General features: G+C 44.2%; 2 protein-coding genes across 30 annotated transcripts in view; one reads left to right on the top strand and one right to left on the bottom strand.

The window, feature by feature from the left end:
* The window catches only part of Fanca (FA complementation group A), a 51,640-nt gene that overhangs the window by 25,488 nt on the left and 6,632 nt on the right, over positions 1 to 19,520 (top strand). For 19 of the 28 annotated variants that reach the window (XR_010047115.1, XR_010047114.1, XR_010047117.1 and 16 more), the window contains 9 exons: positions 1,989 to 2,125; positions 2,669 to 2,739; positions 2,928 to 3,024; positions 3,109 to 3,296; positions 3,901 to 3,997; positions 5,086 to 5,262; positions 6,901 to 6,974; positions 8,260 to 8,388; positions 15,466 to 15,550. Coding sequence is in view for 18 of the 28 variants with exons in the window: in XM_013149514.3 (XP_013004968.2) it covers positions 1,989 to 2,125; positions 2,669 to 2,739; positions 2,928 to 3,024; positions 3,109 to 3,296; positions 3,901 to 3,997; positions 5,086 to 5,262; positions 6,901 to 6,974; positions 8,260 to 8,388; positions 15,466 to 15,550 (1,055 nt within the window). In the remaining 10 variants the exon portion in view is untranslated. Of the gene's footprint in view, positions 1 to 1,988; positions 2,126 to 2,668; positions 2,740 to 2,927; positions 3,025 to 3,108; positions 3,297 to 3,900; positions 3,998 to 5,085; positions 5,263 to 6,900; positions 6,975 to 8,259; positions 8,389 to 10,100; positions 12,072 to 15,465; positions 15,551 to 18,893; positions 18,930 to 19,520 lie in introns of those variants that run through there. The other 9 variants (XR_010047120.1, XR_010047119.1, XR_001200638.3 and 6 more) reach the window with 7 other exon arrangements.
* The window catches only part of Znf276 (zinc finger protein 276), a 28,419-nt gene continuing 19,908 nt past the window's right edge, over positions 11,010 to 19,520 (bottom strand). The window contains exon 10 of one of the 2 annotated variants that reach the window (XM_063247864.1): positions 11,010 to 15,810. In XM_063247864.1, coding sequence (XP_063103934.1) covers positions 15,545 to 15,810 — 266 coding nt within the window. In that variant the 3' untranslated portion in view covers positions 11,010 to 15,544. The remainder of the gene's footprint in view (positions 15,811 to 19,520) is intronic. The other variant, XM_063247865.1, reaches the window with a different exon arrangement.

Here is a 19,520-nt window from a genome sequence, read left to right as displayed (position 1 = left end):
GTGTCCCGGGTGTGTGTGCACAGCTGCAAGGGGAGCCGATGAGGATGTCTTCCTGTGGTCCAGTGTGCTTGCCTGTGGCAAAGTGGCTGCTGAGGTTGAAGGGAGTTGGCCATGGGAGGCTGCTACAGCCCTCAACAGGAGCTGAGTGTGCTGCTGTTGGACATCCCCAGAGGAGGAACTAGGGATAGTCAGGGGAGGTGCAGTTTTCCTTCTTAGCCTGCCAATGGGTGTGAGAAACAAGTACAGTGACTATTGTGTAAAGTAGGGTGAAGCGCTTACCTGTGGAGTGGGAACATGTAACCCCAGACCATTGTGTTCCCAGCAGTGCTGATCTGAATCTCTGACTTAGGCTTCATGAATTCTTTTCAATATGATATATGCAGGATGTTAAAGAAGCTCCATTTTCACTGAGCATATTAAACACCTGAAGCTGGATAATTTGTAAAGAAATGAGATGTATTCATACCACATTTTTGAAGGTTTACAGTCTGAGATCGGCAGTCCTCATAGGTTTGGCTGCACCCAGTATAGTGGAAGAGTGGGATCTTACTGTGAGACAGAGGGTAGAGGCTGAGGAGGGTCAGTCTGGCTAGGAGGACACCCTCTCAGTACACCTAACCAGTTGGTCCCTTCTGAGAACAACATTCCCTTACCATGTCACCTTGCTCCAAACTTCTCACAAGTCCCACCTCCCAGCACCACTGTCTGAGGACCAAACCACACCCAGGCCCTAACTTTTTTTTGGGCTTTTTGAGACATGGTCTCATTGTACAGTTCAGGCTGGGCTTGAATTCACTTTATAGCCCAGGCTGGTCTCAAACTTGCAAGGATCCTCCTGCCTCAGCCTCCCAAGTGCTGGGATTACAGGCATGTGCCACTTTGCCCAGCCTAGGCCCTAACTCTTAAGTGTGACAGATCTTCATTTCTTTTTTTTTTTTTTTTGTCTTTTTCCTTTTTATCAGTACTGGGGATCGAACTCTCGACTGCCTGCTTGCAAGGCAGGCACTTATGCCGCTGAGCTAAACCTCCAGTGGGCAGATCTTCATTTCTACTGGATGGGTTTCATTCAACTCTCGGTAGCCTGGTGTATGTGGGGCAGTGCTTGCCTGCTGTGCCCAGACCATGTACACAATGACAAGAGTGTGACCTTTTAGAGTTGTACTCAGGCAGAATGTGGTGGTTATTGGTTGGGTTTTTGTTTATTTCATTTTGGCCCTATTAGGAATCAAACAAGGGGCTTTGTACTGAGCTGTAGCCCCCCAGCCCTTTTTGTATTTTACTTTGAGACAGGGTCTTGTTAAGTTGCTCAATCTGAGCTTGAACTTGTAGTCTCCTGTGTCAGCCTCCCAGACATGCTCCACAATGCTCAGCTTCCAGCTCCTGTTGTTTTGAGGGTGAGTTAGGATCTTACTGTGTTGCCCAGGCTGGCCTCCAGCCTGCAACTCCAGAGCTTAAGTGACCCTCTCATTTTAGCTTTGAGGCTGCCAGGACTGTTGTGCCCTGCACCCACTCAGCATGTGGGGTTTGGAGCCTTAGAAACAATTTCACTGAGGGAGCAAAGGCTAATGAGTTGTCAGGTCACCCTGTTTCTAACAGCAGTGAAGCAGGTTTCATGCTGCAGTGAATTTTGACTGTGCATAGACCCCAGAATAGGGTGTCTGGGTGGTTTGTGCTAAACTGACATCCCATGTACAGAGGACAGTGAAGGCACTGTCAGCTCTCAGCCAGTCCAGGAGTGAGTAGTGGTCAGGCCTGTGTTGCCCACAGTATGTACATGGTACCCAGTAGCCTGTGCATCAGGGGTCTTCTCACTTGCCACAATGGTATGGATAAACAGGACTTCCACTGCTGGGTTGGGCTCATTGGGTGAGTTCCCTCTGTGTGCAGGGGCTGGAGATAGGCAGAGCAGCCTGGCTTTCCTTGTGCCATGTGCCCCTGGGCATCATTCCTCATATTTCCCACCTGTCTCATGGTTCCTCTTTATACAGCTGTGTCTGCTCAGATGGCTGTGATTGCTGAAAAGCTTGATGCTGTCTTGGGTCGCAGGAGAGATGATACCTGTTGTGAGGAAATGAAGATTCAGCTCAGCACCTTTGCCCCAGATGTCCCACAGCAGTATCAGGTGGTGGGTATGGGCAACAGGTAGCTGTCGAGGGCCTTGGTACACTCTGCTGGGGGCTGGCCAGGCTACCACAGCCTGTTTGTATAGGTGTATTCTTTTTCCTTTTAGGGATTTTCAGTCAGAATTGAACCCAGGGCCTTAGTCATGCTAGGCAAGCACTCTATCACTGAGCTGTATGCCTAGCCCATTTTTCAGTTTTATTTTGAGACCTGAGCTAAGTTCCCCAGGTGATGAATTTGTAATCTTCCTGCCTCAGCCTCCCAAGTAGCCGGGATTGTAAGTGTGCACCACCATGCTAGATTCCTTTACATTTTAAGGAAGTATATGTGGTAGAGGGCACTGGCAAGCTCAAAGCTTAAAGTATTTGCCTTCTAGTCCTCTATTGTCAAAGTTTGCTACACTGACACTACTCTAGCAGGGTCCAAGGTTGAGGATGGCCATCCTGGGACCTGCTTGTCCTATGATTTCGTCTGCCCCTTTCGGCACAGCTGTACTCTGGTGCTGCATGCTCAAGGCTGTAGCCTCAGGTGTCTATGTCTCCTTCAGGTTGTGGATCTGCTGCTGACAGCTTTCTGTCAGGACCTGATGGCAGCCTGCAGCTTTGTCCCGCCAGAGAGGTGAGGGCACAAGAGAGTCACTGAGTGGTCATGGGGGCCAGGCAGCATTTTCTCAGACAGGGATGCTTTGAAAGACTTGCCTGTCCATGTGCTGTGGGGTCCTTGCAGAGGTGTCCTCTACTGGGGTCTGTTATAGGAGGCTATGTGGGCTGTGAGTGCCAGCGTAGTGGTCTCTGCTCTACCTGCAGGCAGGGCCCCTGGGCCACACTCTTTGTGAGGACTTTGTGTGGTCATGCATTGCTACCTGCAGTTCTTGCCCGGTTCTGCCAGCTGCTACGTCACCAGGTATACTATGCCACCTTGGTCTGGGCTGACCTACAGTGCCTGGATAGCTGTCATAGCTCTGCCTCTTCCCTGTCTCTCTTTCAGGGCCCAAGTCTGAGTGCTCCACACGTGCTGGGCTTGGCTGCCCTGGCTGTCCACCTGGGGGAGACCAGGGCTACACTCCCAGAGGTGGACCCACACCCTGCTGTAGCCACCCACAGCCTTCCTGTCCCCGAGTTCCTCAATGACCTCTTGTCCTGCCATGCCGGAGAGTCTGCACTGTTCTGCCTAAAGTGAGCTAGTCCTCACTCCTCAGTCATGGCCTTCCCCCATGTTCCCCTGCACCAAATAACACTTGCTTACCAGATAAAATTACAGGAGACAGGCTGGGGTGCAGAATGGTAGAGCTTGTGCATGAGGCTCTGGGGTCAGTCCCTAGTAAGCAGAAGAAGCTAGGCATGATGTCTGCCTTTGCTGAGGAGGGAGTTTGTGGAGACAGCTGAGCTGGGCTGAGGCTACATGAGAGTTTTTCTAAACAGTCTAAGGACTGACCATCACACCATGCAGTTACAGAGTACACTAAATTCAGTTTTGTGCAGTTCACAGTTTCCTTTTATCCCTGCTGGTGGTGGTGGTTTTTTGGTATAGGGGTTCAACTTGGGGCCTTTGCACTGAGCTTAGAGACGAGATGTTTTTAGTCACTAAGTTGCTTAGACTAGGGTTGATGCAGTCTTTCTGCATCAGCCTCTCGGAATGCTGACATTACAGGTGTGCTTCATCATGCCCAGCTCATCCTTATTTGACATGGACCAAGTTGTGTATTATGCCCTGTTCCCTGTTGTGGATCCCATGTGGCAGGACGTGGGGATGACTGTGATCAGACCTTCTCTGTCACAGGTTCTGTACAGCAGCAATCACCTACTCTTGGTGCAAGTTCTCTCCTCGGCCCCATGGGGCCCTGCGCAGCTGTTTACCTCCAGGCCTTATCAAAAAGGTGGGTCTTAGGTGCAGCTTTTTCCAGCCTGGGAGTCCTCCACGTGGTAGCACCCCATCAGGTTGGCTGTGGACTGCCTCCTGTGCTGGGGGCTGCTGTCCCTTCACATTTGAGTAACCGAGTAACATTACAGCTTCAATCATGTGTCTGCTCTTTTAAAGACATGGATGCTGTGGCAGGGTTGTTAAGTCAGCAGCACAGTACCTGCCTGGCAAACCTATAGTCCTGAGTTCAATTCCAGATCCCCCCCCCCCCCCCCCTGCACAAAAACACATGGTTACTGATATGCAGAGGGACAGGTCAATTCAAAGGTAAGTGCTTGTAAAAAGTAGCTTTCCCTTTAAAGAAACATTCTGATTTCCTTTCTCTAGTAGTGCTTGTTGCATGTATCAGAAGGACTTAAATTTAACGAGTATCTGGAACCCTATATTTCAAAAGTGACAGTAAAGTTACAGTACCAACCAGGGTTATTATTTTACAGGTCTTTTTTTAGTGCTAAGGATGGAACCCAGGGCTTCAAGCATACTGGGCAAGCAATCTTAACGCCAAGCCACTCCAGCCCTGTTTTCACTGAATTCTAATGAACACCTTTGTGTATGGAACAAGTGATTTTCAATTCCAGGCTTCACATTAGAATAAACTGTGAGAGGCTTTGAAAGTCTGGGCTCCTAGGCCCTGCACTGATAAATTGAGTCCAGGCTGTACTCACATTCTTGTTGCCTGCTTTCAGGGATCTAGTCTTGGTTCAGGAATGAAGAAAGCTGGTGAAGTTAGGAGAGACTTGCAGGTTTCCCACAGACTCCTTAGGGGACCCAGGGCCCTTGAGTAGCCACAGGCAATTGCCCTCAAAGGATAGGATAGGGAGGAACTGTCACAATGAGACATTTGGCTTGTCCTTTTGGTACCTGTACCAAAAAACTCAGTGCTGGAGAGCATTGGAGGGCACTAGCCAGCACGCAGCACTGCCAGCCAAGGTTCTAGGTGTGGCAGAGCACCTGGCGGGATCCTGGGCTTTGAAGCAGGCCTCCTGAGGATTGGTTGTCAGTACAGCTCCTCGCCTCGCGAGAACTCATCCTCTCCTATCTCAGTTTCAGTTTGCTGTGTTCAGATTGGTTTCAGAGGCCCGAGAGCCTCACCCTGTGCAGAATGAGGACAGCCTTCCCTGGAGACTTTTGTGCCTTCCTTCTGCAGAGTGGCAGAACGCTGTGCTTGCTCTGTGGCGACAGAGCAGCTTCCAGGAGCTGCTGGCAGAGCCGGAGTTTCGGGTGGGTCCCTGTCTCCTGTGTGACATTGTCCCTTGGATCTGTGAACTTCTGTGTCTGGTTGAGATCTGGTTGCGATCTTCCTGGATCACTGTACCTTCACATGTAGCTCTAAGAAACTGCAGGAGGACCTTGGTGTGCTCTGCCCAAGTTTCTCAGACAAGTTTTAAGACAAATTTGCAGACAAGTTTTAAGGGTGAATAAAACTAGTTTGTGTGTATAGTTTGTTTGGTTGTTTATTTTTGTTTTCTTGAAGTCTTGCTATGTAGCTTAGCCTGGCCTTGAATTTGGTTTGATATGCAGCCCAGAATGGCCTTGAATTTATGCAGTCTTTTTGCATTAGCCTCCCAAGTGGTAAATTACAAGTGTGCACCACATCTGGCTTTTTTTGTTTTATTTTGTTTTTGTTTTTCTTGAGGCAGGATCTTGCTAATTAGTTCAGGCTGGCCTCCTATAGCAATGCTCCTGCCTCAGCCGCCTGAGTGCAAGCACCAGACCTTGTGATAGTAATGCAGCTTCTGCACTAACTAGCCCAGGCTTGTCCAGGAGATAGTCTGGGGCCTGCCTGGTACTGTTACCCTACAGGCGCATTTATCTTGTTTATTTCCCAAGTGTTTATGGGTTGTTCAGTTAGGGGAGTCTGCAGACTGCTTTGGCACATTTTTTCAGTGGTGTCCTTGGTAACTGTGAGGTTTTGAGATTAGTCCATTGCAGTTTGTGGATCTGTTCTAAGAACTGCAAATAAGAAAGAAGCTACCATGAATATTTGTAGCTGTTTATTACAGAAAGAAATTACTTATTCCCTGGTATTGGCTGTATAATCCCTGACAGGGAATGGGTTTGTAGATGCCGCAGAGTAATTGAAAACCAGATGATGTGTTATTTTTTTGTGTGTGTGGGGGGCATTGAGGCAGGGTCTCACTACAACTCAGCAGTTCTCCCTCAGCCTCCTAAATGCTGGGATTACAGGCATGTGTCACCACACCTGGCTCCATATCAGTGTGTATTTATAAGTACCTGCCTAAGTGATATCGGTTCAGTTCACACCAGGGTTTGTAAAGAATACTGATGTTTCCAGGGCTTATTGGTTCTTCATTTCTTAGGCATAGTGTGAAAGGCATTCCATAAAAATGACATTTTCCTGCTGGGAGAAAAGTGTCTAATGGTTGAGCATCTCTTTTCCAAGAAATTCTAAAGTCTGAAACATTCGACAGCATTCCGAGTGTTGCAGATGCAGGAAGTGCAGCCTGCTGTGCAGATGTCCTTGTGGCAAAAGCATTCAGGTCTCACAGCAGAAAAGTGGCATAGGGTAGAGACTCCTGTAGCTGCAGCTTCAATAGAAAGTGGGGGTCAGATCTTTGTTGTTAAGATACAATGACAGAGCTGGGGATGTAACTCAGTGACACAGCGCCTGCCTGGCTAGTGCCAGATCCTGAGTTTGACTGCAAGAATTAAAAGAAGGGGGGGGCGGGGCTGGGGATTTAGCTCAGCAGCATAAGCGCCTGCCTTGCAAGTGTGTGGTAAGGAGTTCGATCCCTGGTACCAGTGTAAAAAAAAAAAAAAAAAAAAAAAAAATTTGCAAACTGGACATAGGACTTGTGTGTTTTGTCTTCACCACCCTGGAGTGCCCTTTGTTTCTAGTTGACTTACAGAGACTGGCTACAGCAGGAATTGGAGGTGTCCGCTGGAGCTGATCCTCTGTCAGACACAGAAAGGTGAGTGCTATGGGGAGCCTGGCACAGCAGTAGCATGGTTTTCTGCATTGTTTTAAGGGCTGTTTCATCATGTCCTCAGGGGAAAGTTTGGGCAAACCATATCCTTTGAGCAGGATTTTAGTTATTTGTTCTTTTGTTCAAGAAACATTTATTGAGCTCTGACCATGTGTCAGGCACTTCCAGAATGTTCTGGGAGCTGGGGGCAGGGTAAGGAGATGAGCCTGTGTGCACAGCACCTTTGTACAGAGGGTAGACGCAGCACACCCAGCCCTTTGCCACCTGGGCTTGGGTGTAGAGCTGTGCTCTGCTGGCTCCCCATGAGGAGGATGGAGAAGGAGGGCTTTAAAGGAAGGGAGAGCCCTGCGAGACAACAGAGGGCCGTGTGAGCAAGGGCCAGGTTCCAGGAGGGAATATGGGAGCCCAGGCACTAGGGACATCAATGCCTGAAGTGCATGGGTGTTGTGAGGAGTGCCAGGAGATTCCTTAGGTTTGAGAAGTGGAATTGAGGGAGAGAAATGTGGAGAATCTGTGAGGGCAGGTGACCCCTGGAGCAGCCGCCCCATCCTTGTGGTCTGAGATCCTCTGCACATGCACAGTCCTGTCCCCATGTACTGTGGCTACAGCATCAGGTTCTGGGTAAACTGAAGAGAAATAACAGGGCAAGAAAACCCTAGGGAGAACAAAACTTGGCTGTTCCCCAACAGAGCAGCCACTTTGCCCTCAGGTCTCTATGGGGCCAGTTTGGCTAGTGGTTCCTTGCATATTTGGACACTCTAGCAGTGGGGACAGGGGCATTACCTAACCCTGCAAGTGGCTGCTGCCATGTGGTAGTCTAGATGCATTCTGGGATTTCCTTACACTCAGCTAGGTGTCGCACAGATGGAGATGGCCCTAGCCATTGTCACCCAGGTCCCAGGTGCTCCTGACTGTGTGGTTGTTTAGGGTCTCACTTGAGATTGGCTCTTTGTATGCAACAGACTGCAGTAACCAAAGTTTTGAGACCCTTTCCGTGAACACATGCAGTGCTGCCTGATTTGGTGGCTGCCTATGGTCCAACTGTGGCCCTGTTGGTCAGGTGCACTCCATATGCCAAGTTCACCAGGGAACAGCCAGTGGCCACCCAGTGGGATGACACCTGGCCTAGGCTTCAGCTGATAGTAGATGTCACCCTCGATGTGTCTTTTCTGAGTCCTGGGTTGTAGTCACCGGAGATGTGTGGTGCTCCAGGGCACAGAGAAGCCCTGCACAAAGCATTTCATACAACTGACCTTGTTTACTGTTGCAGGCAGGAATTCCACCAGTGGGCGATCCATGAGCACTTCCTCCCTGCGCCATTGGCTTCAGGGGGCTGCGATGGGGACCTGGAGGTAGCATGTGCGGGTCTCATCGATGTGTTGATGGACTTCTACCAAAGGTCAGCCTGCAGTGCCACAGTATCTTCATGACAGTTCTGAAAATGTGCCACATTGGTCTTGATGCAGTCACATGTGCACACGTGCATCACTGTCAGGGCCTGTGGAGTGTGCGCAGTGCAACCACCTAGCCAGCAAGGCAGGGTATACAGCTTTGTACACATAGCACTGACTCTGCTTTGGGTCTTGAGTTCAAGGTGTGCAAATGCGGAGGACAGAAAACACAGCCTGACCGGTGCTGTACACATGAGGACACAGGTGATAGTACATAGTGGGTCTTAAAGCAGTGGCCCAAGGTGGTCCCCCCTCCAGTGCCACACTTTCAGATTGCTGTTTGGTGACATAGGCATCAAGGCGGGGTTGTGTTGTCTGAGACTAAGGTGATGTGTCATATCATAAAAACCAAACCCTTTTGTTTCACCCTCCAAATCGTGATGGGATAGCACAGTATATGTGCCTGTTTGTCCCACTGCTGACTCGTCCCCCACAGAGGTCTGTGTAGACACCATCCAGGCAAGGAGCCTGTTTAAGCTCAGTGTGTCAGCACCTTTCTGTTACATTTCCATATGTCCAGCAAGGTTAGAAGTTACTCCTGCCGATGTGCAGTGCCCAGAACCATGTGGGCCAGGAAGAGTGGCTTTTCTATTTCCCCTTGGTCTTCCAAGAGCAGCTGAGGAGGGATGGCCGGAGTGCGCACGTGGCTCAGCTGTGAGTGCACTGTGCTGGCCTCCAGCCTCTTGTCTACTGCCTGCTTGTAACACTGCCCATTTGGGATGCATGGTCTAAGTAGTACCATGTAATTCATGGTCCTTTGTGTCTGAGTTCTTTCACTAAGTAAAATATTTTTGAGGTTGTCTGAGCTATAGCATGGATCAGTACTCCTTCTATGACTGAATACACCTGGACCGTTTTGTATGTCCATGCATTCACGGATGGATGTGTGTTATTTCCAAGTTTGGGCTGTTTTGAATAATGTTGCTGTGAATGTTTGTGTATGGGTTTTTGTGTAGGCTTGCACTTTCTTTTTGGGGGAAACATGCATAGGAGTAGAACTGCTGGATCAGCTCCATTATGTAGCTGTCTTCCAGACTGTCTTCCAGAACTGCTGTGCTGCTCTCCATTCCTCTCTGTAGTGAAGGACAGTTATCTCCCCACCGTCACTGCACTGTGATAGTTGCTCTGGCTGCTTTGTAAGAGTGGTCCAATTCACTGTGGATTTTATTACTTTTAGCTGTCCTAATCTCTGTGTTAGTTCATTGTGGTGTTGATTTGCACTTCTGGATAATTGATTATTAATGTTGAACATCTTTTCATGCACTTATGTTGTCTTTGGAGAAATGTCTGTTCACACCCTTTGCATGTATACATTATATTAAAAACGTGTATATTTTGTGTATTATATGTACAACCTCACACATGCTAGAATAGCCTCTACCACTGAACTATACCCTCAGCTCCTTTTGGCCACTTTAAAACTAGTCTGTCTCATGGAGTGTTATGAGCCCTTTCATTGTAAGTGTAAGCTCTCAGCAGTACGTGGCTGGTACATAAGTTCTCCCATTCTGTGACCTGTCTTTTTACTGTCTTGATAATGTCATCTGATAGACAATCTTGGTGAAATCTAATTCATTTGTTTTTACTTTTAGCACATATTTTAGGGTTTTGCTTCTCTTTTTTTTTTTTTTTTTTTTTTCTTTTTGTCTTTTTGAGACAGGGTTTCAGGCTGAATTTGAACTGACTTTGTAGACCAGGCTGGCCTCTAACAGAGATCCTCCTGCCTCAGCCTCCGGAATGCTGAGATTACTGGTGTGCGCACCACCACTCCTGGCCGTTTGCTCCATTTCACCTTATTCTGGATGTGCTGTAAAATAGGGATCTAATGTCATTTGATTTGTATGTGGTTGTCCATTTGTCCATTCATTTTTTGAAAAGACTATTCTTTCCCTGTTGAATGATCTTGGCTTGCTCAACAAAAATCTGATGACCAGAGGCACGTGCAGTGGCATGTATCTGTGACTTTCAGCATGTGGAGCAGCTTCAGAAGAGGATTACATTTCAGTGATTAAGCAAGACCTATATCAAAATAATAATCAAAAAAACGAAGTCCCTGGGTTCTCTCCATAGTAGTGTTCAAAAAAAAAGTTGAGCCTTCATGTAAGGATTTTATTTCTGAACTAGCAATTCTATATTGGTCTCTTATCCATTCATATGCCAGTTCTGCATCTTTTTGATTACTGTAGTTTTGTACTAAGTTTTGAAATTGGGAAATATATGAGTCCTCTAATATTGTTATTTATTTATTTATCTGTTTGTTTATTTGTTTATTTATTTAGTGAGACAAGGCCGGAGATATAGCTAAGTGGCACAGCACCTGCTGGGCAAACATAAGGCCCTGAGTTCAATTCTCCATACCAGAAAAAAAAGCTTTATGAGACACAGTCTTGCATTGTAATTCAAGCTGATCTTGAACTCATTAGTGTAGCCCAGGCTGGCCCTGGTACTTAGAGCACTCATCCCATCTCAGCCGCCTGAGTGCTGGGATTACAGGCATGCTCCTTTGCACCTGGTAATTTTGTTCTTTTTTTAAAATTTCATTTAAAGAAAGACTAAACAAAACAGAAAATAGGTAGAAATAATACATACATTCAGAGAAAAAAATAAACAGTAAGAAATCACTAGTGGATGTTTACATATTATTGTTTTACAAATAGTTGTTCAAGGTACAAGAGTGGAACATGTAAAGTGGGAATTCAAACAGTGAGACTGCAAACAATTCTGTTCAACTGTCCAACAAAAACTTAGTAACATGGTTGTCAATCCTATACACTTAAACATACATGCAGTTATCCATATCTTCATTTATGTTGGGATTAAACAAACTAAAGCAGGCTAAAGTCATTCTGAACAAAGAATAATACTATTGCTGGATTTCACATCATGACACTCCGTGATCAGCACTGGGTACTGTAGTGTCTTTTTTTTTTTAATTTAATTTAAAGAAAGACTAAACAAAACAGAAAATGGGTGGAAATAATACATAATTTCAAAGAAAAACAGTAACAAATCACTAGTTGATGATTACATATTGTCTTCTTACAAATAGTTATTCAGGATACTAAAGTGGAACATATAAAGTGTGGATCAAACAGTGAGGTTCCACCCAGTTCTGTTCAACTGTCCAACAAAAACTTAGAAATATGGTTATCAATCCTATACACTTAAATATACATGCAGTTATCCATATCTTCAATTATGTTGAGGTTGAATAAACCCAAGCAGGCTAGTATCACTCTGAACAAAGAATAATACTATTGCTGAGTTTCCCATTATGACACTCCAGGATGAGCACTGGGTATTTTAGTGTCTCTTTTTCTTCAGAGTATCTGTTCATTTCATCATGGGTCATAAGATCAGTTCTCATAAACTGTTCATAGATTCTACACATGCATGAGACTTAACATGTATTTGTATCCTTTCTATATTAGAGGGAGAAACAAAACAAAGCAAGGGAAAACAAAACATTCCTGGGCCTGGGGATTTAGCTGCATAAGCGCCTGCCTTGCAAGCAGGCATTCGTGAGTTCGATCCCCGGTACCGATAAAAAGGAAAAAGATAAAAACAAAACAAAAAAAATTCCTATAACCATATGAAACGAAATAAACATGTAAGACTGTTGTACAAAGAATTCTACCATGGTTCCTGTGTTGTCTCTTGTTATCTCCAGTAGAACTGGCTATATCATCAGACATAGTATAATTGAATATATCAGTACATAAGAGTATTAATAAAAACACAACTTTGCATATAGTATAGAATTTCAAAAACCGGCAGTTATCAAACCAGAATGTGTATCGTAGAGTTTTGTACTGTCAGACTTGATCCTATCAATCATACCAGTTTTGAATAAAATCTTCTCTGCCTCATTTCTATTATGCTCTTTTTTGCCACCAGTTGTCTGCTTATCTTCTTCATTCTGTTTTCTGCTCCATTCATTGAGGCCTCTCTGCCACTGTTTCTGGAATCCTAGTACCTTTCTCTCTCTCTAGAATGCCCTGCAGTATTCTCTGTAGAGTTGGATTGGTGGTTGCAAATTTCCCAAGTTCCACTTTGTCTTGGAAGCCTCTTGTTTCTCCATTAATTTCTAGAGGCAGTTTATCAGGGTATATCAATCTGGGCTGGAGGTTATTTTCTTTCAGGGCTTGGAATATTTTGCTCCAGGCTCTTCTTGACTTGATAGTTTGTGTCGAGAAGTGTGCTGTTATTCTGATGGGCCTTCCTCTATAGGTTATCTGTTTCTTGTCTCTAACAGCTTTTAATATTCTGTTCTTATATTGAATTTTTGGGATCTTGATTATTATATGCCTGGGTGTTTGGTTGTAGGTGGCTGGAGTTCTGTATGCCTCATATATAAGAATATCATTTCCTTTTCCTATGTTTAGGAAGTTTTCCTTAATTATTTCTGTGAATAACCTTTGTAGCCTTTGTTTAAATAAAGAATGTCATTCACATTCTTTATTCTCAAGTTATAGATCCTTTTGTCATCTTCTAACCTTTGTATCATTACTGCTTGTTTCCTTGTTATTTTTAAAAAGTTTTCCCTTTCATACTCCCACATTGCAAAATTGTCCTCCAGTTTGGATAATCTATCCTTAGTTTCTTTCAAGCTGATTTGCCATCTTTCCATAGACTTTTTAATTTCCTGGTGATCTCTTTGAATCTGCTTTATGTATTCTATATTTTTAAAATATTCTTTATCAAATGGTTCTCTTCTTTGTTTGAGTTCCTCCCTCCTTCCATCTGTGTCTGCTTGAGGGGTACTTAGTATCTCTTTTATTAATTTTCTTATATCTTGCTTTATTTGGTTAAATATTTCACTTGTGAACTCATCTATGAGGTCCCGAATGTATCTCTTTATGTCCACTGGTGCTGTGTCTGATATTGCATGTTTGCTGTTCTCATTCTCCTTTGTGTTTACCTATCCTGGGTCAGTGTCCTCAGGGTTGGGACCTGGGGACTTTTTGTTGTTGCTTCCTCTTCCCATCTTTTTTGCTTCTTCCAGGAGGCCCCAGTTTCTTTCTTTGTTGGCAGCACGCTGGCTAGATGATGTTTCCCACTGCCGAGGGCTAGTGAGTTGCAGACAGGGACAGCGCATGATGCCCCCTCGCCTCCAGATCAGTCAAGTGCTGTGGCCTGCACTGTATTTCTTTGAGCCGCCTCCCATCTGGGGGGTGGTGGCTGGAGCATGATGGCAGCGGCAGCATTGGTGGTCTTTGCGCGGCCTTCCCTCTGGGTCGGTGTGGTGGCTGCAACAGGGGCAGGGGCGGGGGCACCCGGTGGGCACTGAGTCCCTCCCAGGCCTGTGGTGACAGGTCTCACCAGCGGGCGAGAGGTGGTGGCTGGAGCGCAGCAGCGTGGGGATCAGTCAAGTTGCTGTGGCATGCACTCTATTTCTTTGTGCCACCTCCCCTCCGGGTCAGTCAAGCTGCTGTGGCCTGCACAGTCAGTCAAACTTCCAATTTTTTTCTTTTTAAAAATTGATTTGGAGTTGGGTGTTGTGGCGTATGCCAGTTACTCAGGAGGCTAAGGCAAGATTATTACAAATTCAAAGTCAGTCTGGACAATTTAGCTAAGACCCTGTCTCAAAAAATAGAATGGGGGCCCTAGGCTAGAGTGGAGTTCAGTAGTAAAGCACTTGCCTGGCATCCACAAAGCCCTAGGTTCAATTCCTAGTACTGGAAGAAGAAAAAGAAAAGCTTGATTTGGCTCCTCTGAGTTCTGTGTGATTCCATCTGAACTTCAGGATCAGCCTCCCAGTTTCTATGATGCCTGCTGAGACCCTGATAGAAACTGCATCTCCTCTGAGATCACTTGGGAGTTGTCATTTCAACATCAAGTCTTCCTTTCCATGATCATGGGGTGCCCTTGCATTTTTTGAGGACTTCTTTTTTTCAACATTATTTTATGGTTTTTATTTATTTATTTTGTCTTTTTCGTTTTTATTGGTACCGGGGATTGAACTCACAACTGTCTGCTTGCAAGGCAGGTGCTTATGCCGCTGAGCTAAACCTCCAGCCCCATATTTTATGGTTTTTATTATGCAAGTCATATTGCCTTGGTTAAATTTATCCCTTTGTATTTTATTTTTTTATTACTGTCACAAATGGAATTATTGTTTGAATTTTGGTATTATTCATTTTGAAATACTATCATTTTTTGTTTTTGATTTGTAAAATATTTATCACCTTCGTTTATTTGAAGAGCAGAATATATTTATCGAAAGAAAGCTGTCAGAGAGAGTGACAGAAAGGAGCCTGAGTGGGTTGTCCAACTTTTTATTTTTCATTATTTTTAAAAATTTATTTTATTTTTTTTGTAGCAATACTGAAGATTAAACGCAGGGCTTTTGTGCTGAGCTATATTCTCAGGCTTTTTTTTTTTTTTTTTTTTTTTTTGTGGTTCTTGCTAACTTGTGAACCTAGCTCTAATCTAGATCCTAATCCTAACCTGTGATCGTCCTGCCTCAGCTTCTCAATACTGGTATTTCTGATATGTACCACCACACCCTGCTCAAAAGTAGTTCAATTCTAATAGCTGTTTTGTGTGACTTCTTTAGTGTTTCCTGTATGTCAGCTCCTGTTATCTGTGACTAGAAATGGTATAATTTTTTCCTTCCCAGCCTGGATGCCTGTTATTTTCTGATTGACTTACCCCAGCTAGTACTTGTAGAGCAGTGTTGAACAGAGCTGGCGAGAGGGGATGTCTTGGCCTCGTCCTTGTGGAGCAAAAGCTTTCCATTTTTGATTGTTGAATATGATGCTGGCTCTGGGTTTTCGTATGAGTGTGCTGCAGTCCTTGTTTATTGAGTTACAATAGGGCATGAAATTTTTCTCTAGCACTTCTTTTGCAATTATCGCTGTTACGTGGTTTCTATATTACAGCAGTCAATCCTTGGAAACCAAACCAAAAAGTTTTGCTGGGTTGGGGCTGTAGCACTGTGGGTTCTGCCACCCCTGCTGGCTGCTGCTGGCACAGAAGGGTGCCAGGTTGTACTTAGCAGCCTCAGCTTTGTTTTCTTTCAGTCCGAGGAACTGTGACCACACCGAGAGCTCTGACTGGCCCCGTGGTGGCCACAAAGGCAACAGCGACCTGTTCTGCCGGCTACAGGTGAGTTAGAGGACACCAGGCCTCAGAGTGTCCACTGCTGAAGTTCACGACACATTTTTTCCATAATGGCGCCCAAGCCTGCTGAGCAATGTGGAGACTCATGTTTCTCACCCTGAGGCTGAGGTCCTGAATAGTAGTGTGTGGCCTGTGATTTGCACCACAGGCCAATATCATGAAGTCCCAGGCACAAATTCTTGTGCCCACCTCCTGCAGGAGGATCTTGGTGAGTTTGAAGCTACCTCGGCCTACAGGGTGAGATCCTGTCCAAAAAAAAAAAAAAAGACAATGAAGACAGAGGGCCCCAGGCCTGTTTCCTCATCAGCTCAGATGGCAAACATCACGAACCAGGGTTAAAGCTGGAACTGAGCCAGGCACAGTATTTCACATGCCTAATCCCAGCTGCTGAGGAGACTGAGGTAAAGGAGGATGATGTAGAGTAAAGGGCAATTCTAGGCAACAAAGGCAGTGGGCATCACAATCCCAGACTTGAAATTATACTACAAAGCTACTGTGATAAAAACAGCATGGTACTGGCAAAACAACAACAACAACAAAAACCAAATCAGACCCAAGGGTAAATGGAACAGATGAGGAGATGTGGAAGTAACTCCAGATACACTTAGCCAGCTTATGTTTGATAAAGGTGCTGAACACATGCATGGAAGACAACCTGTTTAATACATGGTGACTGTGTGCATGCTGAAGATTAAAATTGGACTTATATCTTTCAACATGCACTAAACTAAAATGAAATGTGTCAAAGACCTAAATATTAAACCAGAAACATTAAAAATCTGCTGGAGGATAGAATATGTAGAACTCGTAAAGACATGTGTAGGCAAAGACTTAATAATAAAACCCCACTACCACAAAGAATCAACAACTAGGGTCTTATCTTATTAAGAAGCTTTTGCACAGCAAGAGAAATCACCAACAGAGTGAAAAGACAACCCACAGTATGGGAAACGTTTTTTGCTGTTCCTCAAAGGATTACTATCAAGAACATATTACTATCAAGAACATATGAAGAACTCAAAAAAAAAAAATCAGATACCTCCAAATTTAGTTTCAGTTCTGATAATTTTTCATTGATTTTTTTTTGTCTATTTGATCTGTGCATTTGTGATGGTGGGGGTTATTGAGAGCCCCCAATACAATTGTGTTAGTGTTTATTTGATTTTCATGTCTGTTAATATTTATTTTATATAGTTGGGTGAGTGAGTATTTGGTTCATATGTATTTATGGTTGTTATTCTCTTCCTCTTGGATTGTTCCCTTTACAAAGATATAGTGACTTTCTTCATCTCTCTTAATCAGTCTTGGCTTGAAATTTACATTGTCTGCAAATAAAATAGCTACCCCTGCTTTTTTCTGTGTTCCTGTCACAGAGTATTGTTTTCCATGTTTTGATTTTCAGCCTACGAATTTGTTTTTTGTTTGTTTGAGATAGGGTCTTACTGTGTAGTTCAGGCTGGTCTCGAGTTCACAATATAGCCCTGGCTCCCCTTGAATTCATAGTATTTCTGATGCCTTTCCTCCCAAATGCTGGGATTACAAGTGTGTGTCAGTATGCCTGGCTGAATTGCTTTTCGAAGCAAATGTGTTTCTTGTATGCAGCATATTGTTGGATCTTGCATCTTGAGCCATTCTGCCTTCTGTTTCTTTCCTTCAGTCTTTGAGATAGGGTTTCATTATGCAGTTCAGGCAGATCTTGAACTTGAACTTGCAGCGATCCTCCTGCCTCAGTTTCACAAGTGGTATTACAGATGGACACCACCTCACTGATGGGTGAATTGAGATCATTTGATGGGTGAATTGAGATCATTAACAGTCGTGGTTATAATATATGTATTGACTTACCCTTGTTATTTCCTATTGTTTGCTCCCCCCCCCGCACCCGATTTAATTATTTGCCTTACCTGGTGGATTCTTTCTGTTGCAGTTCATAGAGTTGTAGCCCTTGTTATCTCTTTCTGGAATGTCCCTCAGAACATTTTGTAGTGCAGGTTTGGTGTCCATGAATTTCTTCAGTATTCTTTGTCATGGAAGTATCTTACTTCCCCATCAATTTTGAAAGATAGTTTTGTGGGGTACATAAATCTGGTTTGGAAGTTGGGCTTGAAGCAACTCCAGGCTCTCCTTGACTTGAGAGTTTTGTGCTGAGAAGTCAGCAGTGTTTATGATGTCTTAGTTACTTTTCTCTCATTGCTGAGACAAAACGCCTGACACTCAAAATGAAGGAAGAAAGATTTATTTAGCTTAAAGTTCTTGGAGGTTCCAATCCATCCACATCTTGATCCAAGACAGGGTGGTGTGGCTGAGGGTCTGCCATTCATGGTGGTGTGTCAGATCTGAGAAGAGACTGGAGCAAAAGGGGCACAAAGGGAGGAACAAGCCTCTTTCCTCCTTTATAGTGTGTGACCAGTATTTGCCTGGGTGGGCACAGCACTCATACTGCCAGACCCAGCACTAGACAGTGAACCAATCACAAGTATTAGATTCAGCTGCTTTGAATGGCCTGCCCTGCGCAAGACTTTGGGGGAACGTCCAAACCCACATCATAACAGGTGATTTTTTTTTTTTTCTTCCTCTAACAGGTTTTAATGGTTTACTCTTGTGTTGGATTTCTGGAATCTTGATGGTGATATGTCTTGATGTAGATTTTTTTTTGATCATGACTATTTGGAGTTCTGTATGCTTCACTTATCTGTAAGTCAAATTCTTTTTCCTTGCAGAGGTGTTTTCTGCCATGATGTCTATGAACATGTTTTTTATATCATTTATGCTGTTTCCTGCTTTTTAATTGATTTCAGTCATCAAATTATTGTTTGTATCATCTCTGTCAGCTGCTGTATTGATTTCTCGTGGTCCCTTGCTGTTTTTAAGAAATTTTCCTTTTCATGTTCCTAAGTGCAACCCTGTCTCAATGTTTGAGAGTTCTGTTCTCACATTGGTTTATTCTACTGCAGATACATTCAATGGGATTTTTGTCTCTTGGATATCTCCTTCAATCTCACGGGTTCCATTTTTTTCTTATTTTGGGTATTCAGAGTTTCCATCATTTTCCTAAGCTTTTTTTTTTTTGTTTGTTTGTTTCTGAATCTGCTCTAGAATCACTAAGCATGTTTTTCATTTCGGTCACCATCTCTGTAGTTATCTAAGAAATTATTTCTGAATTGATTTTCTTCTAGAGTATCATTCATTTACTTCAGAGAGTCCAGGTAGTTAGCTTTCAGATTGTCCCACCTCATTGCCCCCTGGATATGCTTTTGGTGAACTGGATGTCTAGGGTAGCATCTTGTTGAAGTGTCTTCTCATTGTTTTCCTTTTTGTTTTTTCCCAGTTTAATTCCTGAGTTGATGTTTGTAAATTTCCTAAGGTGAGTTCCTTTATTGCTAGTACTTAGAACCCTTCGGAAATGACTGCTTCTCAGAGGTGTCTTTCGGGTGTAACTGGTTTTTGAGTTTTGAGTCTGTTGCAAGATCCTTCAGTTTATTGGGGATGAAAAATTGCTACCTGCTTGGCTTAGCCCCTGATTCTTTAGCACTAGCCCACGGTATTTTCTGTGATCCTTAGAAAAACTCAATCTTGGTATACCAGAAAGCACAGATAGTTAGAACAGTTATGTCACTTAAGCTAACGTGGTACAATCAGCAGTAACAACAGCATCAAACACAGCCTTGAAATTGACAGTGTGAAGTAACCATTAATTTGCCACCTTTTTTTTTTTTTCCGTCTTTTTCATTTTTATCGGTACCAGGGATAGAACTCATGACTGCCTACTTTCAAGGCAGGTGCTTATGCCGGTGAGCTAAATCCCCAGCCCCTAATTTGCCACCTTTTACCGTATGAGCTAGAGTTGTGTTTATATAACAAAATTAAAACAAATCAGAAAATTGTATGCAATAAATAAGCCCTGTGTGACAATTATACCCTGAGGGGAGAACATTTAAAATGATTTCTGAGCAGA

This window comes from Cavia porcellus, unplaced genomic scaffold (genome assembly GCF_034190915.1).
Source record: "Cavia porcellus strain 051 isolate PalLab524CR breed Dunkin Hartley unplaced genomic scaffold, mCavPor4.1 scaffold_4, whole genome shotgun sequence".
Classification (NCBI taxonomy): Eukaryota; Metazoa; Chordata; class Mammalia; order Rodentia; family Caviidae; genus Cavia; species Cavia porcellus.
This window is presented reverse-complemented; position numbering and strand designations above follow the sequence as displayed.